Source organism: Ambystoma mexicanum, chromosome 8 (genome assembly GCF_040938575.1).
Source record: "Ambystoma mexicanum isolate Mex_15411 chromosome 8, UKY_AmexF1_1, whole genome shotgun sequence".
NCBI classification, from domain to species: domain Eukaryota; kingdom Metazoa; phylum Chordata; class Amphibia; order Caudata; family Ambystomatidae; genus Ambystoma; species Ambystoma mexicanum.
The window spans coordinates 1,696,230,374-1,696,253,224 of record NC_090929.1 but is presented as its reverse complement, the minus strand read 5'-3'; the positions used below and the strand labels follow the sequence as shown (position 1 = coordinate 1,696,253,224).

The window sequence follows — 22,851 nt, the reverse complement described above, 5'->3', positions numbered from 1 at the left end:
ACGTGTATGTGTTTTACGATCTCTCCTGAATGGTTCCATGTTATAATATCCCCGCAAACATTTCGCCATATTTTTGCTGTGATATTACCCCATGGAACCTGCGGAGGACTCCCCCGCAACTCCCATATATTTTTAAAGGGAGCGGGGGACACCCCCGCATCCCCCCACCCATTTACCCCATAAATGATCCCCACCAAATATATCGCCTATGGCCGTTCCCGATGACCATATGTATGGTGGGGGTAATATTACCTGATACCTCCTGAATACTCTCTTTTTAAGATGTCGTAGTCTTAGTTCTTTCGAAGGCCTTCTGTAACAGTCTTTTCGAAGGGATTGTGTCCTCCGACGTATTCCTCATCTTAGATATATGCTTCCAGCTCTGCTGGCCTCGGAAAATTTTTTCTCTAGAGGGTGCTGCGCGTCGACGTCCCTCGAGTCGATGTCCTTCGACAGCCGCGGTATCGACGCTCGACGTCATCCTGCCTATAAAGGCCGCGCGCAGCGTCCGTTGCTCAGTTCCGTTTTTCCGCGCTTACTCAGTGCCTCGGAATACCGTTGCTCAGTTCTTAGTCAGATTAATCCTATTTACCTCGAGTTATTCGATCCGTACTCGATGGCTTCCTCGTCGGAACCGACAACTCCTCGATCCGGCTTCAAAAAATGTCGAGATTGTGGGAAAAAGATGTCGTTGACCGATCCTCACAGAAATTGTCTGTGGTGCTTGGGAGCTGAACACCATTGTTCGGAATGCGAGGACTGTATGTCCATGACAGCTAAGGCCCTGAAGGAGCGTAGGGGGAAGCTGGAGAAAGGTAAGACTTTTAAAGCTTCTTCTTCGTCGACGAAGTCGAGACATTCGTCTCCTCGTCACCATTCGCGCTCCAGGTCTCGGAGTGGGTCTCATCACTCCTCGAGATCGAAGCACTCGAAGAGGAGACGTCGAAGATCCCCTTCTCCGTCTTCCTCTTCCTCTGTTTCACCAAAAAGAATCCCTTGCCCCACGAAACATAGTTCCCGGGCTGAATGGGAGGAATTCCGAAAAAATATGATGAGCGTCTTCGAGAAAGCGGCCTCGACCCCCTCGAAGACTGCCGAGAGCGATGCTCTGGTCGAAAGACCCGAAGGTCAAAAACGCCGCGAGTCGCAGTACCCGGCGAAAGAAACCTCTCGAGCGCGTCTCGAACCCTCGAGCAGGACTATGACCTCCAAACCTTCCTCGAAGGTTCCGACGACGCCGTCGACGAAGGTTCCGTCGACGTCGAGGTCGATGTCTTCGACGCCGTTGTCGAAGGGACCTTCGACACACGGGTCTGTCGACTCGACGCCGGCGTTGACGCCAAGAAAAGTCACGGTGACCACACATCCAGTGACTATCCCCAGGCCCTCGACGTCGATATTGTCGAGTAGAATTCCAATTCTGTCGAGGTCCTCGAGGCCTCCACCTCTGTTTTCGATGCCACGCTCGAAGCCTTCGACGTCGGCGTCGACGACATCGACGTTTTCGAGGCCAATAATGACAAGTTCGCCACCCTCTGCCTTGGAAATGGGATTTACCCCCTTTATGAGTTCAGAACAATTGAGAACTATATCCTCAATTTTAGAAGAGGGTGATTTGTCTGAAGAAGACACATTTGAGTTACAGGGACCTGTAACCCCAGTTAGAGAGGAATTTTCCTCTGAAGAGCGCAGATTAAAGGATCTTCATGATTCTTTACATGAGGCAAGTGGATTAGACACTTCCCCTGAGGTGGATTTTGCTAAGCCAGAACCGGGGGAGCATGCTGAAACCCCCTACAGAGCCTTAATGGCCAGGATTACAGAGTTCATGGGGTGGTCTGCACCTTCACAATCTTTCCAGCAAGATGACCTCACGGATATTCTTGACAAAGGCCCACAAGAGGATCCGGTGGTGCCCTTTCATAAAGCTCTTCAGAGAAAGATCATGACAAACTGGGAAACCCCAGATGTAATACCAGCAGTAAATAAAAAACTGTCTGCAAAGTACAGGGTATCTTCCACAGACCCAGAGTTTTTGTCTAAACATCCATCCCCAGAAAGTCTGGTGGTACAAGCAGCATCCTCTACCGATGTCAAGACGGCTTATCCTACAGTCCCACAGGACAGGGACGATAAAGAATATGATGCTATGGCAAAGAAAGTCTTTTCAGCATGTAGCATGGCGTTAAAGTCGGTTAATGTTACGCGCACCCTTGCTAGGTTCAGCCATACACTTTGGGAGTGTGCTTCTACAGCGGCTGACTGCATCCCGGAGGGAGAAGAAAGGGATGCGTTCCTGAATATTATACAGGACGGTAAAGACGCTATGTGCGAATCCCTCCAGACGGGCATTGATTCGGCTGACAGTATCAGCAGAGCAATGGCGGCAAGTACATCAACCAGGAGATTCGCTTGGTTGAGAAAGTCGGGTTTTGCCCCAGATGTGCAAGCCAGGCTCTTGAACATGCCATTCGATGGCTTTTCTTTGTTCGGGAAAAAGGCGGATGACAGTTTAGAGAAACTGCAAACTTCAAAAGCTGCAGCAAAATCCCTAGGAGCTGCAATCCGTCAGACTCCTTTTCGTCCCACAGGAACCTCTGCGAGGGGCAAGTCCTTTCGCTTCTACTCCGCATTCGGAAGAGGTAGAGGATGACCGGCTCAAAGGGGTCAAAGAAGAACTACCCGAGGTGGACGGGGTAGATATTCTAAAGCCGCAGCAACAGCAGGTGCCTCTTTACCATCGGCATCTGCATCAGCCGCCCCAAAATCACTCTGAGGACTCCCCTCACAGGACACCTGTAGGAGGCAGGTTGACTCAACATCTGACGGTATGGCAGGCTATCACGTCAGATGCTTGGGCATTGGAAACAGTCGCCCAAGGTTACTGCCTGCCTTTCCTACGTATACCTCAGAGTCATCCACCGGGGATCAGCTCTCAGAAAGCTCCAGATCCGCTCCTCTTGCAGGAAATTTTGGACCTGCTAGAGAAAGGTGCCATAGAACCGGTACCTGTAGCGGAGAGGAACAAGGGCTGGTACTCCCCTTACTTTCTCATTCCGAAGAAAGACGGAGGACTGAGACCCCTCTTGGACTTGTGAGAATTGAACAAATTCCTCAGGAAAGACAAATTCAAGATGGTCACTCTTTCTCAGATCCTCCAGGCCCTTCAGTTTCAGGACTGGTTGGTATCTCTGGACCTTCAGGACGCTTATTTCCATGTGCCTATCCATCTCAAACACAGGAAATACCTGAGGTTCGCAATTGGCAACTCTCACTATCAATTTCGAGTACTGCCATTTGGGCTGACCTCCGCCCCGAGGGTCTTCACCAAATTAATGTCGGTAGTGGCTGCAAGTCTAAGGAGGGAAGGGATTCACGTCTACCGCTACCTGGACGATTGGCTGATCAGGGCTGTTTCTCCGGAGCAAGCTCAGATCCAGCTAAATCACGTGTGCTACTCCCTTCACAAACTGGGCTTCTCCCTCAATTTAAAGAAGTCTCAAATGATACCATCGCAGAGACTCCAGTTCATAGGAGTATCCTGGATACTTCCCTGGGAAAAGCCTCGCCACCAGAGGTGAAGGCTCAAGATATTCTACAGATGGTTACCAAGTTCCAACATGCCCAACGTCTCCCAGCCTTCGACTTTTTGAGGTTGCTAGGCCTCATGGCATCCTGCATTTTCCTTGTGCCAGAGGCTCGCCTGAGAATGAGATCCCTCCAGTGGGCACTGAGGACTCAGTGGTCACAATTCTCAGGGAGAATGACAGATCTTCTTCAGGTTCCCGGCAGGGTGGCTCGAGACCTTCAGTGGTGGGCCTGTCAGGAGAACATTCTGTAAGGAGAACAGTTTTGGCAACCCTGGCCGGAGATAACAGTAGTCACGGATGCCTCACTCACGGGGTGGGGAGCCCACGCCAACGACTTGACCATCAGCGGTCGTTGGTCTCCATCGGAGTCCAGACTACACATCAACCTGTTAGAGCTGAGAGCCATCAGACTTGCGTTGAAGGCTTTCCTGCCAGCTGTACAAGGGAAGAACGTCCTGATAATGACGGACAACACGGTGGCCATGCATTACCTCAACAAAAGAGGAGGCGTAGGATCACTACCCCTGTGCAGAGAGGCGATGCAGCTCTGGTTTTGGGCAATCCAAGAAGGAATCTCTCTTTCGGCAGTTCACCTAGCCGGAGAGAAGAACTTGACAGCGGACGCTTTGAGCAGGCAGAACACAGTCTCCCACGAGTGGGAGCTAGCTCAGGAAGTCCTTCAAGAGATCTTCGCCCTTTGCGGAACCCCTCAGGTAGATCTGTTCGCCACCAGCCTAAACAGGAAATGCGACCTGTTCTGCTCAAGGGAATTTCCTCCGAGAGGAGCTCTGTGAGACGCGTTCATAGTGGACTGGGAGTTTCCGCTTCTGTACGCGTTCCCACCGGTCCCTGTCATTCCTCAAATGATCAGGAGATTGAGAAGATTCCGGCGAACCATGATCCTAATTGCCCCGGATTGGGCCAGGAGAACGTGGAACCCGGACCTTCTAGACTTGTCCATCTGCCCTCCAATTCGACTTCCTCTCAGAGAGAACCTACTCTCACAGAAGGGAGGTCAGGTTCTCCATCCAGACATCAAAACCCTCAACCTTCACGCTTGGCTTCTGAACGGCTGAGGTACAAGGATTGGGACCTCCCTGATGATGTTATGGAGGTGTTGCTTTCGGCAAGGAGGCCAGCAACAAAGTCTTTATACCGCTGCCGTTGGAACAGATTTTGCAGCTGGTGTAGAGAACAGAATATCGACCCATTTTCATGTGGTACACCAATGGTTTTGTCCTTCCTACTATATTTGGCAAATTCAGGCCTTCAAGTTGGCACCATTAAGGGCTATCTCGCAGCGCTATCTATCTTTAAGCGTACTGCGGAAGAACCATCCTATTTCAAATTACCCTTGGTAATACAGTTTCTAAAGGGGTTAACCAATGTTTATCCCCCAAGACCATTCCAAGTTCCCCTATGGGATTTAAACTTAGTACTAACTTTCCTGATGTGTACACCTTTCGAACCTCTCCATTCTTGTTCCTTAAGATTCCTTACCCTTAAAACTGTTTTATTAATAGCACTTACATCTGCTAGAAGGGTGAGCGAATTACAAGCTCTCTCTTGTAAACCACCTCATACAATCTTTCACAAAGACAAAGTTGTCCTGCAAGTGAAGCCTAATTTCCTCCCAAAGGTAGTTTCTGAATTCCATATCTCTCAGAAGATTACCCTACCATCTTTCTATCCTCCTCCTCACCCGGGGAAAGAGGAAGAGAGGTTACACAGACTAGACCCTAGGAGGGTTTTAAGTTTTTACATTAGTAGACTAGCCAGGATAAGACAGGCAGACCAGCTGTTTGTAGGTTACGCAGGTCACAAGCTGGGGTTACCAATAACTAAGCAGACCATTTCCAGATGGATCATTCTAGCCATTCTGGAATGTTATAAACTGGCAGGGAAAGAGCCCCCTCAAAACCTTAGGGCTCATTCGACCAGAGGTATTGCAGCTTCATCGGCCCTCAAAAGAGGAGTGCCGGTTAAAGACATATGTGCGGCCGCTACATGGTCGTCTGTCCATACCTTTACACGTTTTTACAATCTGGATTCCTCCTCTAGTCAAGAGACTAGGTTTGGAAGGGCTGTACTGCATTCTATTCATCAATAGAAGACAGCGTGAAGTCAGTACTCCCTCCTCCGAATATAGAATACTGCTATGGGAGCCTATCTAAGATGAGGAATACGTCGGAGGACACAATCCCTTCGAAGAACAAGTTAATTCTTACCTTGTAACGTTCTTTCGACGGGATGTTCCTCCGACGTATTCCTCATCGACCCTCCCATCCATCCCCGCAGTTCTACTTCCCTTGTTGTTGCAGCTTACGCTCCTTCAGGGTGATTAGTCTAGTCCAGACAGTAATACTGTGGGCTACAAAACGGAACTGAGCAACGGACGCTGCGCGCGGCCTTTATAGGCAGGATGACGTCGAGCGTCGATACGGCGGCTGTCGAAGGACATCGACTCGAGGGACGTCGACGCGCAGCGCCCTCTAGAGAAAAAATTTTCCGAGGCCAGCAGAGCTGGAAGGATATATCTAAGATGAGGAATACGTTGGAGGAACATCCCGTCGAAAGAACGTTACAAGGTAAGAAGTAACTTGTTCTTCTATTGGTCAATGCTAATTTTAATAGTGATGATTTTACCCAGAAAGACCCATCGCTAGCGTTTTTGCCGGTTCCTCTGATGCTTTCAGCTGATTGCTGACATTGAAATATAGGTCAATCTGAACCTGCCAAGGTGTGCCCATATGGAATCGCACTCTTTCCACTGCCTAGGGTAATATGCTTGCAAATTGGCCAGGGAAGGTTGGCCTGTGCCCATGGTAGCCTCTTCGGGTTATAGATTTGCTCACCGCAGAGTATGGTTTGTACACTAATCTTGCACTTCTCTTGTTCTCCCGTAGGTATCACAAGCCCTAGCCGTGGAGTCATTAACCGAGATGGTATGTCCTGTGCAATCCTTGCTCCCGTCCTGTTTTGCAATGTTAAAGGGGAGGCCATGTGTGCATTGGGCACCTGGCTCTGTGCTTTGCATACGCATATGTTTGCTGCACGCAATAGGGGGAATTTGTGCTGCCTTTAACCTATAAGTATATCTCCCATCTAAGTACCAACTTGACCTGACTCTGCATCGCCACTGAGATTGGACAAGTTCACGGTGTTATGGCCGTAGACAAATGAATGTGGCACTAAAACAAATCAAATGAAAGGATGTGAAAAGGGGCATAAAAGATGGCTGAAAGTATTGAAGCAAGGAGGGACGCCACCATTAATCACTGTTCTGGCCACCATTGCCGCAAATACCACGTGTCTTGTCTATTCGATGCATATTGCTAGGGGCCAATGTTGGCATTGCAGGTTCAGAACTGTTAGAACTCGACATTTGCGTGCGCCCTACCCAATACAAGGCTATGTAAGGGTAACCATTCTTACACATGAGAGCTTTATGGTCTTCTCACTTGGACATGGATTTATAAATTGGGTGCAAACAGTTGAATGCGTGTAAGATAATAGCAGGGTGCTTGCTCTGAGCATTGAAAAAGGAAAAGTGTGACTCGCCAGGCAGCAACAAGGTCTGCAGTGGAGAATGTTACCAAATGTTAACTTGCCACAGCACTTAATGACAGTGTTCAAGAACTCACCCCTACTTGAAAACCTTCAGGAGGGCAGGGGCCTGGCGTGCTTGGGGAAATTCTGTGGTTAGAGGCACAGATGTTGCTAGGTCTGGAAAAGACCCGGGGCTATGCTAATGTCGGAACTGTTGGGACTGGGGGCTAGTTAGCCTTTTGGTCGTAGCTCCTGAGATTCTATCCGGGGATAGAACCAAAAGACCAGGGGCTATAGCCCCTTTGGCCCCCCTAGCAACGCCTCTGGTTAGAGGGCAAAGGGCAGTGGTTGAAGTGAGCGGTGCTCCTCTACTTTTTTTAATGACCTTTTACAGCTCCTTTACTTTTGTTTGAAAAAGAAACCATTCCGGAATGGTTTCATTTTAAAATAAAAGTGTAGGAAGAAGTTGAAACCTTCACTTTCAGTGCACTGCACTGAACGTTCCCTTAAACAGCAGGTGCACGTGTTTGGGGGTGGAGGGGTGTTTTGTGTGTGGGAGGGGTCGTGGCAATGGGGTTTGTGGGGAGGGGTGCAGGCCAGCAGGAAACATAGTTACACTACTTCTCTTCGTACACTTCGACCACTGGCAAAGGGTATAAGAGGGTTTGGGTGGACCTTGATTACACATATAGGCACAAGGGACAACAGGCGTATGGCATCACTAAGGGGGAGAAAATCAAACATGGGTATAGGAGGCAGGGGAAGTCGGGCACAGAGGTGTTGGTGAGTGCGGGTCCTTGAACATGTGAGTTTCAATAGTGGGTAGCATAGCAGAAATGCTATTTTGAGGGGGTAGGGGCACACGTTGCATTAGCATAAGAGATTAACGGGGCTGCCGATCCGCTGCTAGAGCGGACTGGTGAACGCCAGACCTGTAAGTATAAGGGTCTGGGGATGTAAACGTACTGGGTGGTATGAGGGACAGGGCCATTGTATCTACAGCTATTTGCAGTGCTGGTTGTAGGGATTTTGCTGCTGCGCCCCAGAAAAGCCTCAAATCACCCAGCCTCCACGCAGTCCTAGGTGACCGCGGAGTCAGAGATGCAACACTGAGGACCTACTCACAGGGCAGCATCAGATTTTTGCTTTATTTTCTCCTTTTACCTTTCTTTTATTCTCACATTTCACACCTTACTCACCTTTCTCCCCTTTTCCCTTCCTGCCTCCCTCCCTTTCTTTCTCCATTCCTTCCTCCCTCCTTTTCTTTCTTTCTTTCTCTCTTTCTTTCTTACAATGTGTTTCCTTCTTCCTTTGTCCCTACTCTCTTTTCTTCTTTCATTCTCTTTCTTTATTCCTGATCTCACATTTCCAATTTTCCCACCTTCCCATCACCCTTTTTCCTTCCTTCCTATCTTCATTTTTCTTCCATCCCTATTTCTGTCCTGCTTTCATCCCCAGGAGATGTTGTTGATCTCGCCCTCTCTCCGTCTCTCATTTTCTCTCTCCTTCTCTTTCAACATATCTCCATCTTCTCTCTCTCAGGCCCAGTAGCCCCTACCAAACCCCCATGGCTGCTGTAGGTCAGATGTTTATAACCTTCCAACTGAAGGTCAGAGTTAATCAAATAAAAACACATACTTTAGGAGAGTACCCGATTATTCGGGGTTCTTGCTTTACATCTAGATTAGGATTTCTGTGGCAATTGTGGGCCCAGTTAAATGCGTGAGTGTGTCCGGTGGAAGGGCCAGCACTGGTATGAAGAGGCAGGGTACACTGGACCTCTGGGTATACGGGAGAAAGGAGTCATCCACCATGGACCAAATGGGAAAGAGAGGTCATGCCAATATCAGACTGGCAGGAAGTAGGAGGGCATTAGGGGGCATTGGGAATTCTCCAGAGAAACGACAAGTTAAACCTCAAGGGCCTCTTATTAGGGGGGCAGTTGCAGTGATTATACTGAGAATGTTGATAATTATAATGCCCTGGAGGCTGAAGGCTAAGCAGTGTGCAAATGTCCTAAGATGCTCCTGGATGCCATTATTATACCACATTAAACATCTCACATTGTGTAGTTATAATGTCAACAGAAAAGAACACATGTCTATAGACACAAGGTCTTCAGAGGCATTGACTTAAGAGACTTTGCAACCAGTACTGTTTGTGTGATAAAAACAGAACAGTATGTCCCCACTTGTTGCTGGCCCCGCCACTGGGCCATCTGTCCATCTCCCCCTAACATTGAACCTGTTCTCTTTATTGTTTGAACAGATTATTTGCCCAAAATGCGCCTGGCCAATAGTGCCAACCCGTGTGAAGGGCGTGTGGAAATCTACTATCAAGGAGCCTGGGGGACGGTGTGTAAGGACACCTGGAACAGGATAAACGCCAACGTCGTGTGCCGACAGATGGGCTGCGGTACCGCCAACCTCACGCTGGCCAATTTTAATTTTATTTTATCGACCGGCCCGATCCTGCTGGATGGAATCTACTGTAAGGGGACTGAAAGTTTCCTTTGGGACTGTACTCACAACGAGTGGAACAAACATGACTGCGGTCATGGGGACGACGTGGGCGTCATATGCTCAGGTATGTGCTAGGGCTGGTGCTGGAAGAAAAATGTCATCAACAAATGCTCTGATGTGTTCTATGACAGTAGTCATGGGTAGGATGCAGACTTCATATGTTCAGATTCATGCCATGCTAAGTCCTATGACTTGCACCATGGGAAAGATGTGGTCGACATGTGTCATATGTGTTCTATGATGCTAGTCATAGGCAGGATATGTTCAGTCACGTCTGGGGAAGATGTGGGCGTTATATGTTCTAGTATGCCATATGCATGCAGCCATGGGAAAGATATGCGGGGCATGTGCTTAGGGGTGTTCTTTACACTGAACATTGGTCGGATGTTGCAGAATATGTTCAGGTGTGTTTTCAAAACATGGGAGTCATATGCTAAGGTATGTCTTAAACTGTCAGTCAAGTCATGGGGCAGATGGGGTTATCATGTGCTCATGTAGCTCCTGTGGTGCACATGAGCATTACATATTCAGCTATGTCCCATGGCAGTACTCAAGGGTTCTCTGTAGAGATTAAATGCTCAAATGTGTCCTATCGCTTCATCCTGTAGTAAGGCACTGTGGTCATGTGCTCAAGTATGTCCTAGGACTTTAGTCACTGGCAGGAAGTGGGCATTGTTAGATCAGGTATGCCCTATGACCTCCGTCACTGAAAAGACACAAGCATCAAAAGATCAGGTATGCTCTATGACGGCAGTCACTGGCAAGACACGTGCATCAGAAGATCAGGTATGCCCTGTGACCTCAGTCACTGGCAAGTCACAAGCATTAGAAAATCAGGTATGTCCTATGACTTAAATCACTGGCACAACACACACATCAGAAGATGAGCTATGGCCATTGTCTTCAATCACTGGCAAGACACAAGCATCAGAAGATCAGGTATGCCCTATGACTTCAGTCACTGGCACGACAAGCATCAGAAGATCAGAAGTGCCCTGTGACCTCAGTCACTGGCAAGATACAAGCATCAGAAGATCAGGTTTGCCCTATGTCTTCAGTCACTGGCACGACAAGCATCAGAAGATCAGAAGTGCCCTATGTCTTCAGTCACTGGCAAGATACAAGCATCAGAAGATCAGAAGTGCCCTGTGTCTTCAGTCACTGGCAAGATACAAGCATCAGAAGATCAGAAGTGCCCTATGACTTCACTCACTGACAGGACACAAGCATCAGAAGATCAGGTTTGCCCTATGACTTCAGTCACTGGCAAGATACAAGCATCAGAAGATCAGGTTTGCCCTATGTCTTCAGTCACTGGCACGACAAGCATCAGAAGATCAGAAGTGCCCTATGTCTTCAGTCACTGGCAAGATACAAGCATCAGAAGATCAGAAGTGCCCTGTGTCTTCAGTCACTGGCAAGATACAAGCATCAGAAGATCAGAAGTGCCCTATGACTTCACTCACTGACAGGACACAAGCATCAGAAGATCAGTTATGCCCTAAAACATCAGTCACTGACAAGGCACATGCATCAGAAGATGAGCTATGCCCTATGTCTTCAATCACTGGAAAGACACAAGCATCAGAAGATCAGGTATTTTATTTATTTATTTGGTATTTATAATGCGCCTATTCAGAAAATGGTGTTTTAAGGCGCAACAAGACAGATGCGGGGTAAGAGGGGCAGATGACGACAAACAAAAACGGTCCTACTAGGCCTTGTGACATTCTGATCGTGCAAGTGCAGAACAGGAAGTGCCGGGAAGTGGGGAAGAGCGGGGAAAGGGCGGTCAGAATAAAAAGCGCTAATGCTAAGGAGGGAAAGGAAGTGCATGCTCGAGTGGAGAGCGCCCAAGTTCTGGGGGGAAGAGGAGGAAGGGGGAAAGAGAGAGTCCCTGGCTAGGCCAATGCTAAGGTGAGGCCAGATCGCCAAGTGCCAGGGGAATGCAGAAGTTCAGGGGGATGAAGGCCCACAACAAGTGCTAGGATGGGGCTGCAAGAGCTCAAGATGGAGCAGGCCCAGCCAGGCTAGTGCAGGGGAGAGAGCCCAGCAGGGCAAGTGCAGGATGGAGCAGGGGTTCAGGGGAAAACAAAGTGCTAGTGTAGACTCAGCGAGGAGGGCCTGGAGCCCTGTATGAATCAGAAGGAACCAGCAGCCAGTCACAAAACAGCAGAAGGGGACATTAGCAGGGGAGAGGGAAGGAAGGAGAGAAAAGGAGGCTATTGAGAAGCTACTGGTACTTAAGGAGATCCGGCTCAAGTCTTAGAGGGGCAGGGAGGCCATTCCAGAGGGAGGCTCCTGCGGAAGAGAGGGATATACCCCCACTCTCTACTTGGAGAAGCATCTGATCTGCAGAGAATTGGAACTACAGGACCGAAGGGCTCCAGCAGAGAGGTATTTAGGGAGAGAGAGTTGGAGCAACCAGGAGCCAGTGGAGAGCTTCGAGTGCTGGATAGATGTGGTCCCTGGGCTTGAGGCCAAGGATAAATCTTGCAGTCCTATTCTGGATTAGATGAAGGAGTGAAGGGAGGAATTAGGGGGATTGAGGAAGAGGCTGTTGCAGTAGTCCAACCTGGAGCTCTGGAGACATTGAGGTTCTGGGGGAAGGCGAGGAAACGGAGAATGCCTCTGAGGAGGTGCAGCTAAATGTGGGCTTTCTTGGTAAGGTCCATGATGTGAGGAGAGAAGGAGAGAGAGAAGTCAAAGATGACACCAAGCTTTTTTGCCTCACAGGAGGGTGAGGGCAGGGGGCCCAGGGAGGGCTGCCAGAGAGTAGGAAGAAAGGAAAGAGCTGGGGTCCCAATGAGAAGGATCTCAGTCTTACTGACATTAAGTCAAAGATCGTTAACAGTGCACCATGCCTGAATAGCAGACAGGCTGTCAGGAATAAGAGAGGAAGAAGAGGAAGCAGTGGAGGGAAGCTTGAAGGAGAGCTGCGTGTCATCCACATAACACTAGAGGTTCGGAGATAAGGTGGAGATCAGATGGGCTAGAGGGGCAAGGTACATGTTGAAGAGCCACAGCGTGAGAATAGAGCCCTGACGGACACCACAGGTGAAGACTGTGATGGAGGAGAGACAAGATCCAGATGAACCTGTAAAGGAGGTCAATCAGTCCGGAGCCAGGTCTGGGATGGCAAGGGTATCACCAGGCCGATTTATTAGGGTGGCATGATTAACCATATCAAAGGCAGAGGAAAGGTCAAGAAGGATGATAACGGAAGGAGAGCTGGAATCAGGATTACTGAGCAAGTCTTCACAGGTGTTCAGGAGTGCAGTTTCCATACCTCTGGCTGCACTGAAGCCATACTAGTGATCATGGGGACAACCAAAAGATTCAGGGTGGTGGATAAGCTGGGTGATTTACCAGCTTGTCCTAGAGTTTGCTCAGGAAGGGGGTAACAGAGATAGGGGACGGTAGTTAGTCAGTCACTGGCAAAACACAAGCATCAGAAGATAAATACTTCAATCACTGGAACGAAAAGCATCAGAAAATCAGGTATGCTTTATGACTTCAGCCACTGACAAGACACGAGCATCAGAAGATCAGGTATGCCCTGTGACCTCAGTCACTGACAAGACACGAGCATCAGAAGATCAGGTATGCCCTGTGACATCAGTCACTGACAAGACACGAGCATCAGAAGCTCAGGTATGCCCTGTGACATCAGTCGCTGGCAAGACACAAAGCATCAGAAGATCATGTACGCCCTATGGCTTCAGTCACTGGCAAAACAAGGGTTGCTGGGAGCTTTGTAGCTGGTTTGGCCAGATTAAGGAAGAGCCTGTTGCAGTAATTTCTCCATCCCTCCATAGTGGTTAAGGCACTCTACAATTTGGGGCCTATGGTGTAAAATGTCTGGGGTATGATTCCAAGACCTTCTACAAAACTAGTTTTTGTAGTTGGTGGGCTCCCGTGAACTGTATTCCGGTGCATGTCTGAGGTGCTATAGGGTGGTCAGACCTAATGTATTTCACCCAAACCCAAAAGTCTGCAGATGGTGTAGCCATGTGCACTGTTTTCTGGTATATGTGTGTGAGTTTCCCTCTATGGTTGTCAGTTCTAATGTCATTCACCAACACCTATCAGTGTGCAGATTGTGGGGTTATGTGCGCTGTGTTCGGGTGCGTTGAAGTTGCCATAGCGTGGTCATCATTTCGGCTGGTCAGATCTATCCTTCGCCAGCACCCACGGGAGTGCAGAAGCGTGGGTCCTATTCTCTGTTCAGGTTTGTGTGTGTCAGGAAATGTGTGACGTGCACATGAAGCTTTATCAGAGATGTTGCCTGAATGGTGGGTAATTGGAAGCTGAGCACCTGCACTCTGGAGCAGCCTGCCAGCAGCCATCCAGTAGTCCTTGGATCGGCTCTAAAACAGTGACTATTGACATGACTCTCTGTATTGGATCCCAATTCTGATGCCCATTTTTTTGACTGTTTTTAAGAATTGCATCGTGAGTCAGTGAGTTCGAAAATAAAAGTCTTTGCTGATTTGGTTGTTCCTTCTTTACTTCATTCATGAACCCATTAATTTAAGTTATGGGTTCCATGTCTTAAAATCGCGGCACAAATGGCAGTGGATACAAAATATTGCAGTAGAAAATGCAGTGGTGTTGCCGCCACAATCATGTACAGGATGCGGGGGACACTCCGGCAATCCCCGGAAGCATTATACCATTTAAGGGGAGCAGAGGACCCCACCACAACCCCCGCTTCCCTTAAATGGTATAACGGGGTGCACCATTTTTACTGGTGACATTTTTGCAGCGATTTTCTTACCTGATACCAAGTTGTGTTAGTATTGTGGGTCATAGTGGTTGCACATGTGAGGTCTTGCACAGTGACTAATGTTTATGGGAGCCCTCGTTTCATTGCACTTTGTCCCTGCAAAGGCTTGAGCATTGACCCTTGGTGTTTCATGTAATGTGGTGTTCCCTTCCACTGCTTAACGCCACCCCTGTCAGAAGGACATTGAAGAGTGCATGACACTAAATCAGCTAACACCAGCAACTCAGGCGGTAAGGGTTTTACGGCGCCGTAAACAGCGCCGACCCTTACCGCCTGAGTACGAGGTCCCTTAGCGCCATGGCGGACTTAACACCTGCTTTTAGCAGGTGTTAAAATCCATGGCGCTAAGGGACCATGGAGTTAATTACGCCACCGTAATTTACGGTGGCGTAATTAACGCCTTCCCCACTCCCATTATGCCCTATGGGGCAAAAATCGGAATGGGGAAGGGTAAATGGGGATTGGGGACTTACCGCCCCGCCAAGGTCGGAATGGGGCGGTAAGTCCGCCAACCACCATGGCGTAAACGTAGTTTACGCCATGGTGGTAAAGTCACGGCCCAGGCGGTAACTTACCGCCTGGGTCGTAATGAGGCCCATAGAGTCTTACTTATGCTGCATTCAATTCTAACTTCTGCTCTGAGTCTCTACACACTTGTCCTAACCACTTACAATCCTTAGAATGGGCGGCTCCCACACGTTTGTATGTTTCTCTGAAAATGTTTGCGGTCGCCCATTTCTGTTCTTCTGGGACATCCGGAACCTACGCTGGAATACGGCTTGTCCGCATTTTTCTCTTTGAACATTATCTTAACTGCCTGAGAAGTTTATCAGTTTTGTCACTTGCATTCCTGTTCCGTGGGTAATCATTTAGATTTCACTATTGGTCCCGCCTCCTTTAATGCATGCTAAGTAACATACCAACTAGGTCAATCCACTTTTTTTTCCTCTTCTACTATTCCTGTTACTTTTATTGCCCTTAAGGGGCAACCTAAATATCCCTTTCGGGCTTACTGCCTAATAATTATGGGGTCCGTTCTCTCGATGCTTCAATAAATGAAATCTTATCTTATCTCAGGCGATTTGTACAGCAGCTAGGGCTAAATGGCATGTACAAGCTCGGCTGGTGAAGAACATCAATATAAGGAAGACTCGACCAGAACAGGAATGTCCTCAGGTAATCCATTCCAGAGCTTTGTGACTAGTACTTGGAAGCACCGACCCACAGCTCAGCACTGTTTGAAGGGAATGGTGCAGAGGGTGTTTCTACCTAGGGAGCAAGGTGCTCTAGTTAGACGACAGGGCTTAAACATACACCAGAGCTATTGAGCTCCTATTCCATGTAGAGCTTTGACATGTTGCGCTCGTATGATCCTTATCTCCTTAATGTAACCAATTACACTGGTTCACGTAACTTGAAGACAAGGCTGTGCCAAGGTAGTGAAGGTCTACACTTAGCTTCACAAATACAAATAAAAAGTGCCTTCTGTGTTGAATACACACCTTGGTAGAAGTAGAAGCATAGGCGTTCATCCTACAATAACAGAGATCACTGATGGTTGAGCAAAAAGCTCCACAGAGAAATCGCAATGAAATCCAAAATGGCTGCATGGGACTGTCTGACATTAATGGGCCCCATTACACGGAAGGCGATAACCTACCGATCCCGCCATGGTGAATGGCGGAATTACCGCCCCATTCCAAGGTTGGCGGGGCGGTAATTCCCCATTCACCATTGGCCCTTCCCCATTCCCATTTGAGCCCCCATAGGGCATAATGGGAATGGGGAAGGCGGGAATTATGGTACCGCAAATTGCGGTACCGTAATTGCCTCCAAGGTACCTTTGCTGGTCCCGACCTTAACGGCTGGTAAAACCAACCGTTAAGGTCGGGACCAGCAAAGGGACCTCGTAATAGGGTGGTAAGGGATTACCGGCACTGGTGTCCTTACCGGTGCCGGTAACCCTTACCGCCATCCGTGTAATGAGGCCCATTACCTTTATACAGCCGTTTGACCAGAGACAAGAGAATGGGAATGTTGTGCAGTGAGGGAAGTCAAAGGTGGCTAGACCAAATAAACCAGTTAGAACAAGTAATGGGACTCCCGACCAATGGGGTCACGTCATAAAATGTAAGAGAAGGTCGAGAGACACATCAGAGGGTGGTGACATGGAGGTGGTAGAAGTGGAGAAAGGGACCAGTGAGTGCTGTGAGCAGGAGGCACTCAGACTGGACCCAGTTGTTTCAGGGGTCGGGGGCTTCAGAGGGCACGAGGCCGCTGAGCATGTGGTCAGTGAGTCTAGGTGACAGTCTTGGCTGAAGATTAAGGGACACTGGAGATGCCGCGAGGAAATCCCTGAAAAGTCTTGCTGAAGCTGGAGGGGCTCGACTGGTATCTGAAGATGTGAACAGTGTGCTGAGATAAGCCAGAAAAGCCAGCACCCTTTAATGTCCATGAAGAAACCCGAGAGGAAACTTAAAGAAGTACAATGAGAAGGTTGAGTGGAAACCAGTTTGGCATGACATGATCTATTGTGTGTAAGTGTCGTTCTGGAGATTCTCCTCCGTACCTTTTCAAATTATATTAAAGATGCCCAGCAGAGGCGTACTTTAAGGTCTAACAATGAACTACTTCTCGCACAAACCCAATTTACGTTAAATAGATCCGGTGGCTCCTGCTTTGAAGTCTGGGCACCTTCTCTGTGGAATACTATTCCGCCCCAATTGAAGAAAAGTACAACCCCAGGTCAGTTCAAAAATGAACTAAAAACCTATTAGTGCAATAATGATACTGGCTGAGGCTGTTGTTCTTGAAATCTTACACTGTAATTTATATTGTGTTATTGTTTCTTCTTGTCTCTGTTAAATGTGCACTTTGATACCTGTCGGTATATAGCACATTATAAATGTTAAACTAAACTAAACTAGACACTTTATTTTGGGAAATGTAGCCAAAGTGAAATTAAGTGCAATTAAGATTGGGAGCAAAGGAAAGCTTAGACAGTGAATTCTTGTAATTGTAATCAAAATCTCCACACTGAATCTGTTGGTTGTCTCCATGACCATCAGTCTGGCTTCAGAGCAGCCAGAAGCACAGAAACTGCTCTCCTGAACATCTGCGAAGAACTGCTCTCTAACTTTGATTCTAATCTCCCCTCTGTCCTCATCCTACTCGATCTCTCTTCTGCCTTTGACACGGTCAACCATGCCATCCTGCTCAATAGTCTCCCTGATGACCTGGGTATCACTGATCAGGCCCTAGCCTGGTTTACCTCATTCCTCTCTGATCGACCCTCCCGGATCCAGCTTGTGTCCTTCCTTTCCTCCATCTCACTCTCTACCTGTGGTGTTCCCCAGGGGTCTAACCTCTCTCTCTGGCTGTTCGGCCAGTGCCTGGCGCCACTCGCCCACTGCATTGCCGCTCTCGGTTCCAACATTCGGTGCTCTGGTGATGATACTCGGCTCGTTTTCGGGCACCCCTCTGCCCCCTCTTCTCCTTCTCTCATCTCTGACTGTCTGTCTGCTATCCAGTAGTGGTGTGCCCCCAACGATCTCTGCCTTAATGCCATTAAGACAGAGATTTTCCTCATTGGCACACCTGCACCCTCCTTTCCTGTCACTCTCTGACCATTCTCCCTTGGCCCTCTTCCTGCTCTGATCTGTGAGGCCAAGAACCTCAGGGTAATCTTCGACTCCACACTGTCACAAGTCTCTCCCCTTCTCACCTGTTTTTCCTGTTTGCTTGCGACCTTCTTTGATGATTTCTTTTGCACGCTCTGGGATTTGTATAAACCCGTTTGCAGGTCTTCGAGGTCCAGCGTGAGGATAGTAATCCAACTCCAGGAGACGTTCAGATGTCCAGGACAGGAACGAGGAAGGAACAATGTCTGGGCTCGGAGGCACGGAACGCCGTGACCCGAGTGCAGGCGAGAATCCAGGAAGGAAGCTCAAAGGTAAGTTCGAGGAAAGGGAAGGAAAGGAGGAAGATTCAAGGAATCGGGAAACAGGATACTGAAGAAAGCCCCGAGCGAACTCCGGCAACACACGTCCAACTACAGCGAGCGGTAGTGTTGAGACGCGCAGAGCCGTGGGGGCGTGTCTGTTTAGTAGAACGTTGAGCATGGCGCGTAAAGACTGGAAAGCTGCGTTCTGTATCAGGTGGCCATGTTGGGAGGATCAGGGCATTCAGCCCTCTATGGGTCAGGGACCACGAAGTCCAGAATGGACACAGGCGACGATTCATGACACACACTCTCCTTTTCTCCTCACATCTCTGACATCTCTAAGAAGTCAAACTATCAACTGCACCTGTCGTAAATCTCCCCCGTCTCACCTGTGATCGGGATCTCCCTTGTTCGGCCGCAGGACTCTTCCTGTGGGTGGTTCGGGTCTTGAATAGGCTCGCCCGAGCCTCATCAGGTTGCAGAGCGCGTTCAGAGTTCCGGGAAGTTCGTGGTTCCAGGGTGTCCAGGATTAGCGATAAACAAGCAATGTAGGGGGGAAGTCCAGGAAAAGGAAAAAAGGCAAGGAAGGAAGTATGAGGATCAAGGAAGCAAATGTAGAGAGCAAACACACGTCGGGTCACTATCGAAGATAGCGTTGTGACGCGCGGACCCACAGGGGCGTGACCAATTTATAGTACATGCTATGACGTGAAAGCTAGTGCATAGCACGGAGCTTGGTACGGCCATGTTGGGAGGAACAAGGAGTACAAGCCCTTTGTGACAATGACCATGAGGTCCAGAAGGGGCAATTTTGCCGGGTCATGACAGCATGCCCCCTCCGAAGACTGGTTCCTCCAGGCTTGCCTGGGTGAATAAGATGGAATCTTCTGAGCAAACGAGGGGTCTTTAAATTAGAAACTGGTTCCCATGTTCTCTCGCTAGGGGGGTAGCCTTTCCACTCGACCAGATATTGTAATCGACCCCTTCTATACCTGGAATCACATATCCTGGACACCTCATATTCCAACTGGTCGTCCACAACAACAGGTGTGGGTTTGAAGGGTTTACGAGTAGAACTAACGTAGGGTTTCAACAGGGAAGTATGGAAGACTGGATGTATCTTCTTCCAGGAATCCGGGAGCTTAAGTCGGAAGGAGACAGGATTGATGATCTCCTTTATAGAAAATGGACCATAATAGCGAGGAGCCAATTTGTTTGGTCGTAGATGTCGAGGTAACAGTTTCGAGGCTAGCCAGACTTGATCGCCAACTGAATAGGAAGGCGATGGTCTTCTCTTAGAGTCCGCATATCTTTTGGTTGGAGTCTGGGCCTGTTCTAACTGATCCTTGGCCTCTCTTTGTAAGTCGATCAGCATCTGAATCCAAGAGTCAAGGGTAGGTACCGGAGTAGATTCTGGAAGAACTGATGGTAAAACAGACAGATGATAACCTTGACTGTAATAGAAAGGGCTGATCTTGAGAGCTGAATGATCTGAGTTATTGTAGGAGAATTTGACTAAAGGTATAAGGAGAGACCAATCGCCTTGAACCTTGGTGGCAAAACAACGAAGATATTGTTCCAGGGTTTGATTTACTCGTTCCGTTGCCCCATTGGTTTGTGGATGATAGCCTGAAGAAAGGGCACGTTGGATTCCTAGAACACGACAGAGATGTTTCCAGAATTGTGAAATATATTGAGGTCCCCGATCCGAAATAATCTTGGAAGGGAGGCCATGAAGACGAAAAATATGTTCCAGGAAAATTCCAGCAAGTTCTGAGGAAGATGGTAGTTTATACAATGGTGTAAAATGAGGTAGATGAGTGAACAAGTCAATGGTTACCATGATGCTTGTATATCCTCGGGAAGGTGGTAATTCAACAATGAAGTCAGTGGCAATAACTTCCCAGGGTCTGGTTGGCAATGTAGGTTGTAGAAGCAGACCCGCCAGCCTCTGATTATCGTATTTGTTCTGACTACAAATTGCACAGGTCTTGATGTATTGAACTACACTGGACTTCATCCCTGGCCACCAGAACTGTCTTTGTATAAGACGGAAGGTGTTGGTTACCCCTCGATGGCCGGAGTGAAGAGTATCATGGCATAGATTCATTACCTTCTGTTGAAGTTCTTTTGTCGGAATGACCACTGAATTGTTCTTGAATAAATATCCTTCCTTGATTGTCAAACGCCAGGGATTTTTCTGGGATATGTCCTTCCAGAGTTCAGATGATTGAGTCTGTACTCTGATTTCTTCCAGGAGATTGATCGCTTGAGCTACAAAGATTGTAGGTGGAAACATTTTAGGATAGATCTTATCCTCCAAGGGAACGTAGTCGGGATGCCGAGAAAGGGCATCAGCGATCATGTTTTGCGGTCCAGGAACATGTGAGATTTGAAATTGATATTGAGCAAAGAAGTAGGCCCATCGAGCTTGTCTACTGTTCCTGCACTCCATGGATTGTAGGACCTGAAGATTTCGATGATCAGTATGGACTTGAACTGGATATTTAGCACCCAGGAGTAGATGTCTCCATTCAGTGAAGGCATGACAAATGGCCAATAACTCCTTCTCCAGAACTGAGTAGCGAGTCTCACTGGTAATCAGGGTCCGTGAAAGGTAAGCAATGGGATGTTCCAACTTATCATCGGATTCTTGTTTTAAAACTGCTCCTATGGCGTAATTGGAGGCATCTGTTTCCACTAGAAAAGGACGATTTATGTCAGGTTGGGCCAGGATGGGGGCCTGAGTGAATTCTTTTTTCAAGCGTTGGAATGCCTTGTCTTGTGGTATAGACCAGTTGAATGGAACGTCTTTCTTCAGGAGATTAACAATGGGTTGAACAATCTCGGAAAAGGTGGGAATGAATTTCCGGTAGAAGTTGGCAAGCCCCAGGAAGGACTGTATTTGCTTTACAGATGTTGGGGCGGGCCAAGCCAGTATGGCCTTCACCTTTGAAGGGTCCATACTAATTCCTTCTGAACTAAGGACAAACCCCAGATAGTGAACTGATGTAGCATGAAACAAACATTTTTCTGGTTTGGCTAAGAGTTGATTTTCACGGAGACGTTGAAGTACTGCCTTTACATGTTCTTCATGTTTCAAGGAATCCTTTGAGAAGATCGATATGTCATCCAGGTAGACGATAACATTGAGAAATAACATGTCAGAGAACACCCTATCCATAAAACGCTGGAAGACTGCGGGAGCATCAGTCAGACCAAAGGGCATGGCTAGGTATTCAAAGTGACCAAAGGGTGTTCTAAAGGCTGTTTTCCATTCGTCTCCTTCCCGGATACGGATCAAATGGTAAGCACCTCGGAGATCCAGTTTCGTGAATATCACTGCACCTCTCACAGCTTCAAGGATATCCGAGATCAGGGGTAGTGGGTATCTGTCTTTCAGGGTGTGTTGATTTAGGCCCCGATAGTCCAGGCAAGGTCTGAGCTCTTTGGTATCCTTTTTAGGAACGAAGAACAATGAAGCACCAGCTGGTGATTTTGAAGGTCTTATGGTGCCATTCTCAAGATTATTGTCTAGGTATTCCCAGAGGGCTCTCTTTTCTGGTTCTGAAAGGATAAACATCCTGCCAAAGGGAATCACTGCTGAGGGTTCAGTATCTATGGCACAGTCTTTGGGTCTATGTGGAGGTAAGGCTTGAACGATGGCAGTAGAGAATACATCAGCATACCCTTGATAGATCTCTGGAACTTGTACAATATTGGAAACCATGAGTGGTGTCTCTGGACACCTTGGTGGACCTTTAGGGGCTGTGACTGAGGTATCCAGGTTTAAACAATGGTTCATACAGAACTCTGAGTCCAGGAATAAGGATCCGGCCGTCCAGTTGATATATGGATTGTGCCTTTGTAACCAGGGAATGCCCAAAACCAAGGGGTAATGGGCTGATTTTATAATGTCAAACACAATTCTTTCTTGATGATGATTTATGGAAAGATGGATCTCCCTTGTTTGCAGACTTATGGGTCCTGAGGAAAGAGGTCTTCCGTCAATCGCTTCCACTGGCTGTGAAAAACTTCTTGCTTCATATGGAATGTTATGACTTCTGACCCAATCTTGATCAATGAAGACTCCCATTGCTCTGCAATCCACCAAGGCCAGTATGGGGTAGACCTTGTCCTTGGATGGCGATAAAAAGGCCTGTAATATCACCAATTTGTTTTGTCCAGGAGAGTTCAAGGATGGAATTGATGTGGAGCAAACATCGCTCTCCCGAAACCTTGCTCCATTTAGGATCGGGAGCTGGTGTTTCCCGAGCGTCAGGGAGGAGCCAGAGGACATTCTTTAACTAGATGTTTATCTGAGGCACAATACATGCATAAGCCTGTGTGTATTCTTCTTAACCTTTCCTGCGGGGAAATTGGTCCACGAAAGGCTCCAAGTTGCATGGGTTCAGAATCAGTGCTCGGACTCTTGGCAGATTCTGTCCTTGTAGTATT

At 48.1% G+C, this 22,851-nt stretch overlaps 1 protein-coding gene across 14 annotated transcripts in view; it reads left to right on the top strand.

Annotated features, from left to right (window-relative positions):
• The window catches only part of LOC138473332 (deleted in malignant brain tumors 1 protein-like), a 678,824-nt gene that overhangs the window by 335,400 nt on the left and 320,573 nt on the right, over positions 1-22,851 (top strand). For all 14 annotated transcript variants that reach the window (XM_069612011.1, XM_069612008.1, XM_069612009.1 and 11 more), the window contains 2 exons: positions 6,497-6,535; positions 9,408-9,725. In XM_069612011.1, the coding sequence (XP_069468112.1) occupies positions 6,497-6,535; positions 9,408-9,725 (357 nt within the window). The remainder of the gene's footprint in view (positions 1-6,496; positions 6,536-9,407; positions 9,726-22,851) is intronic.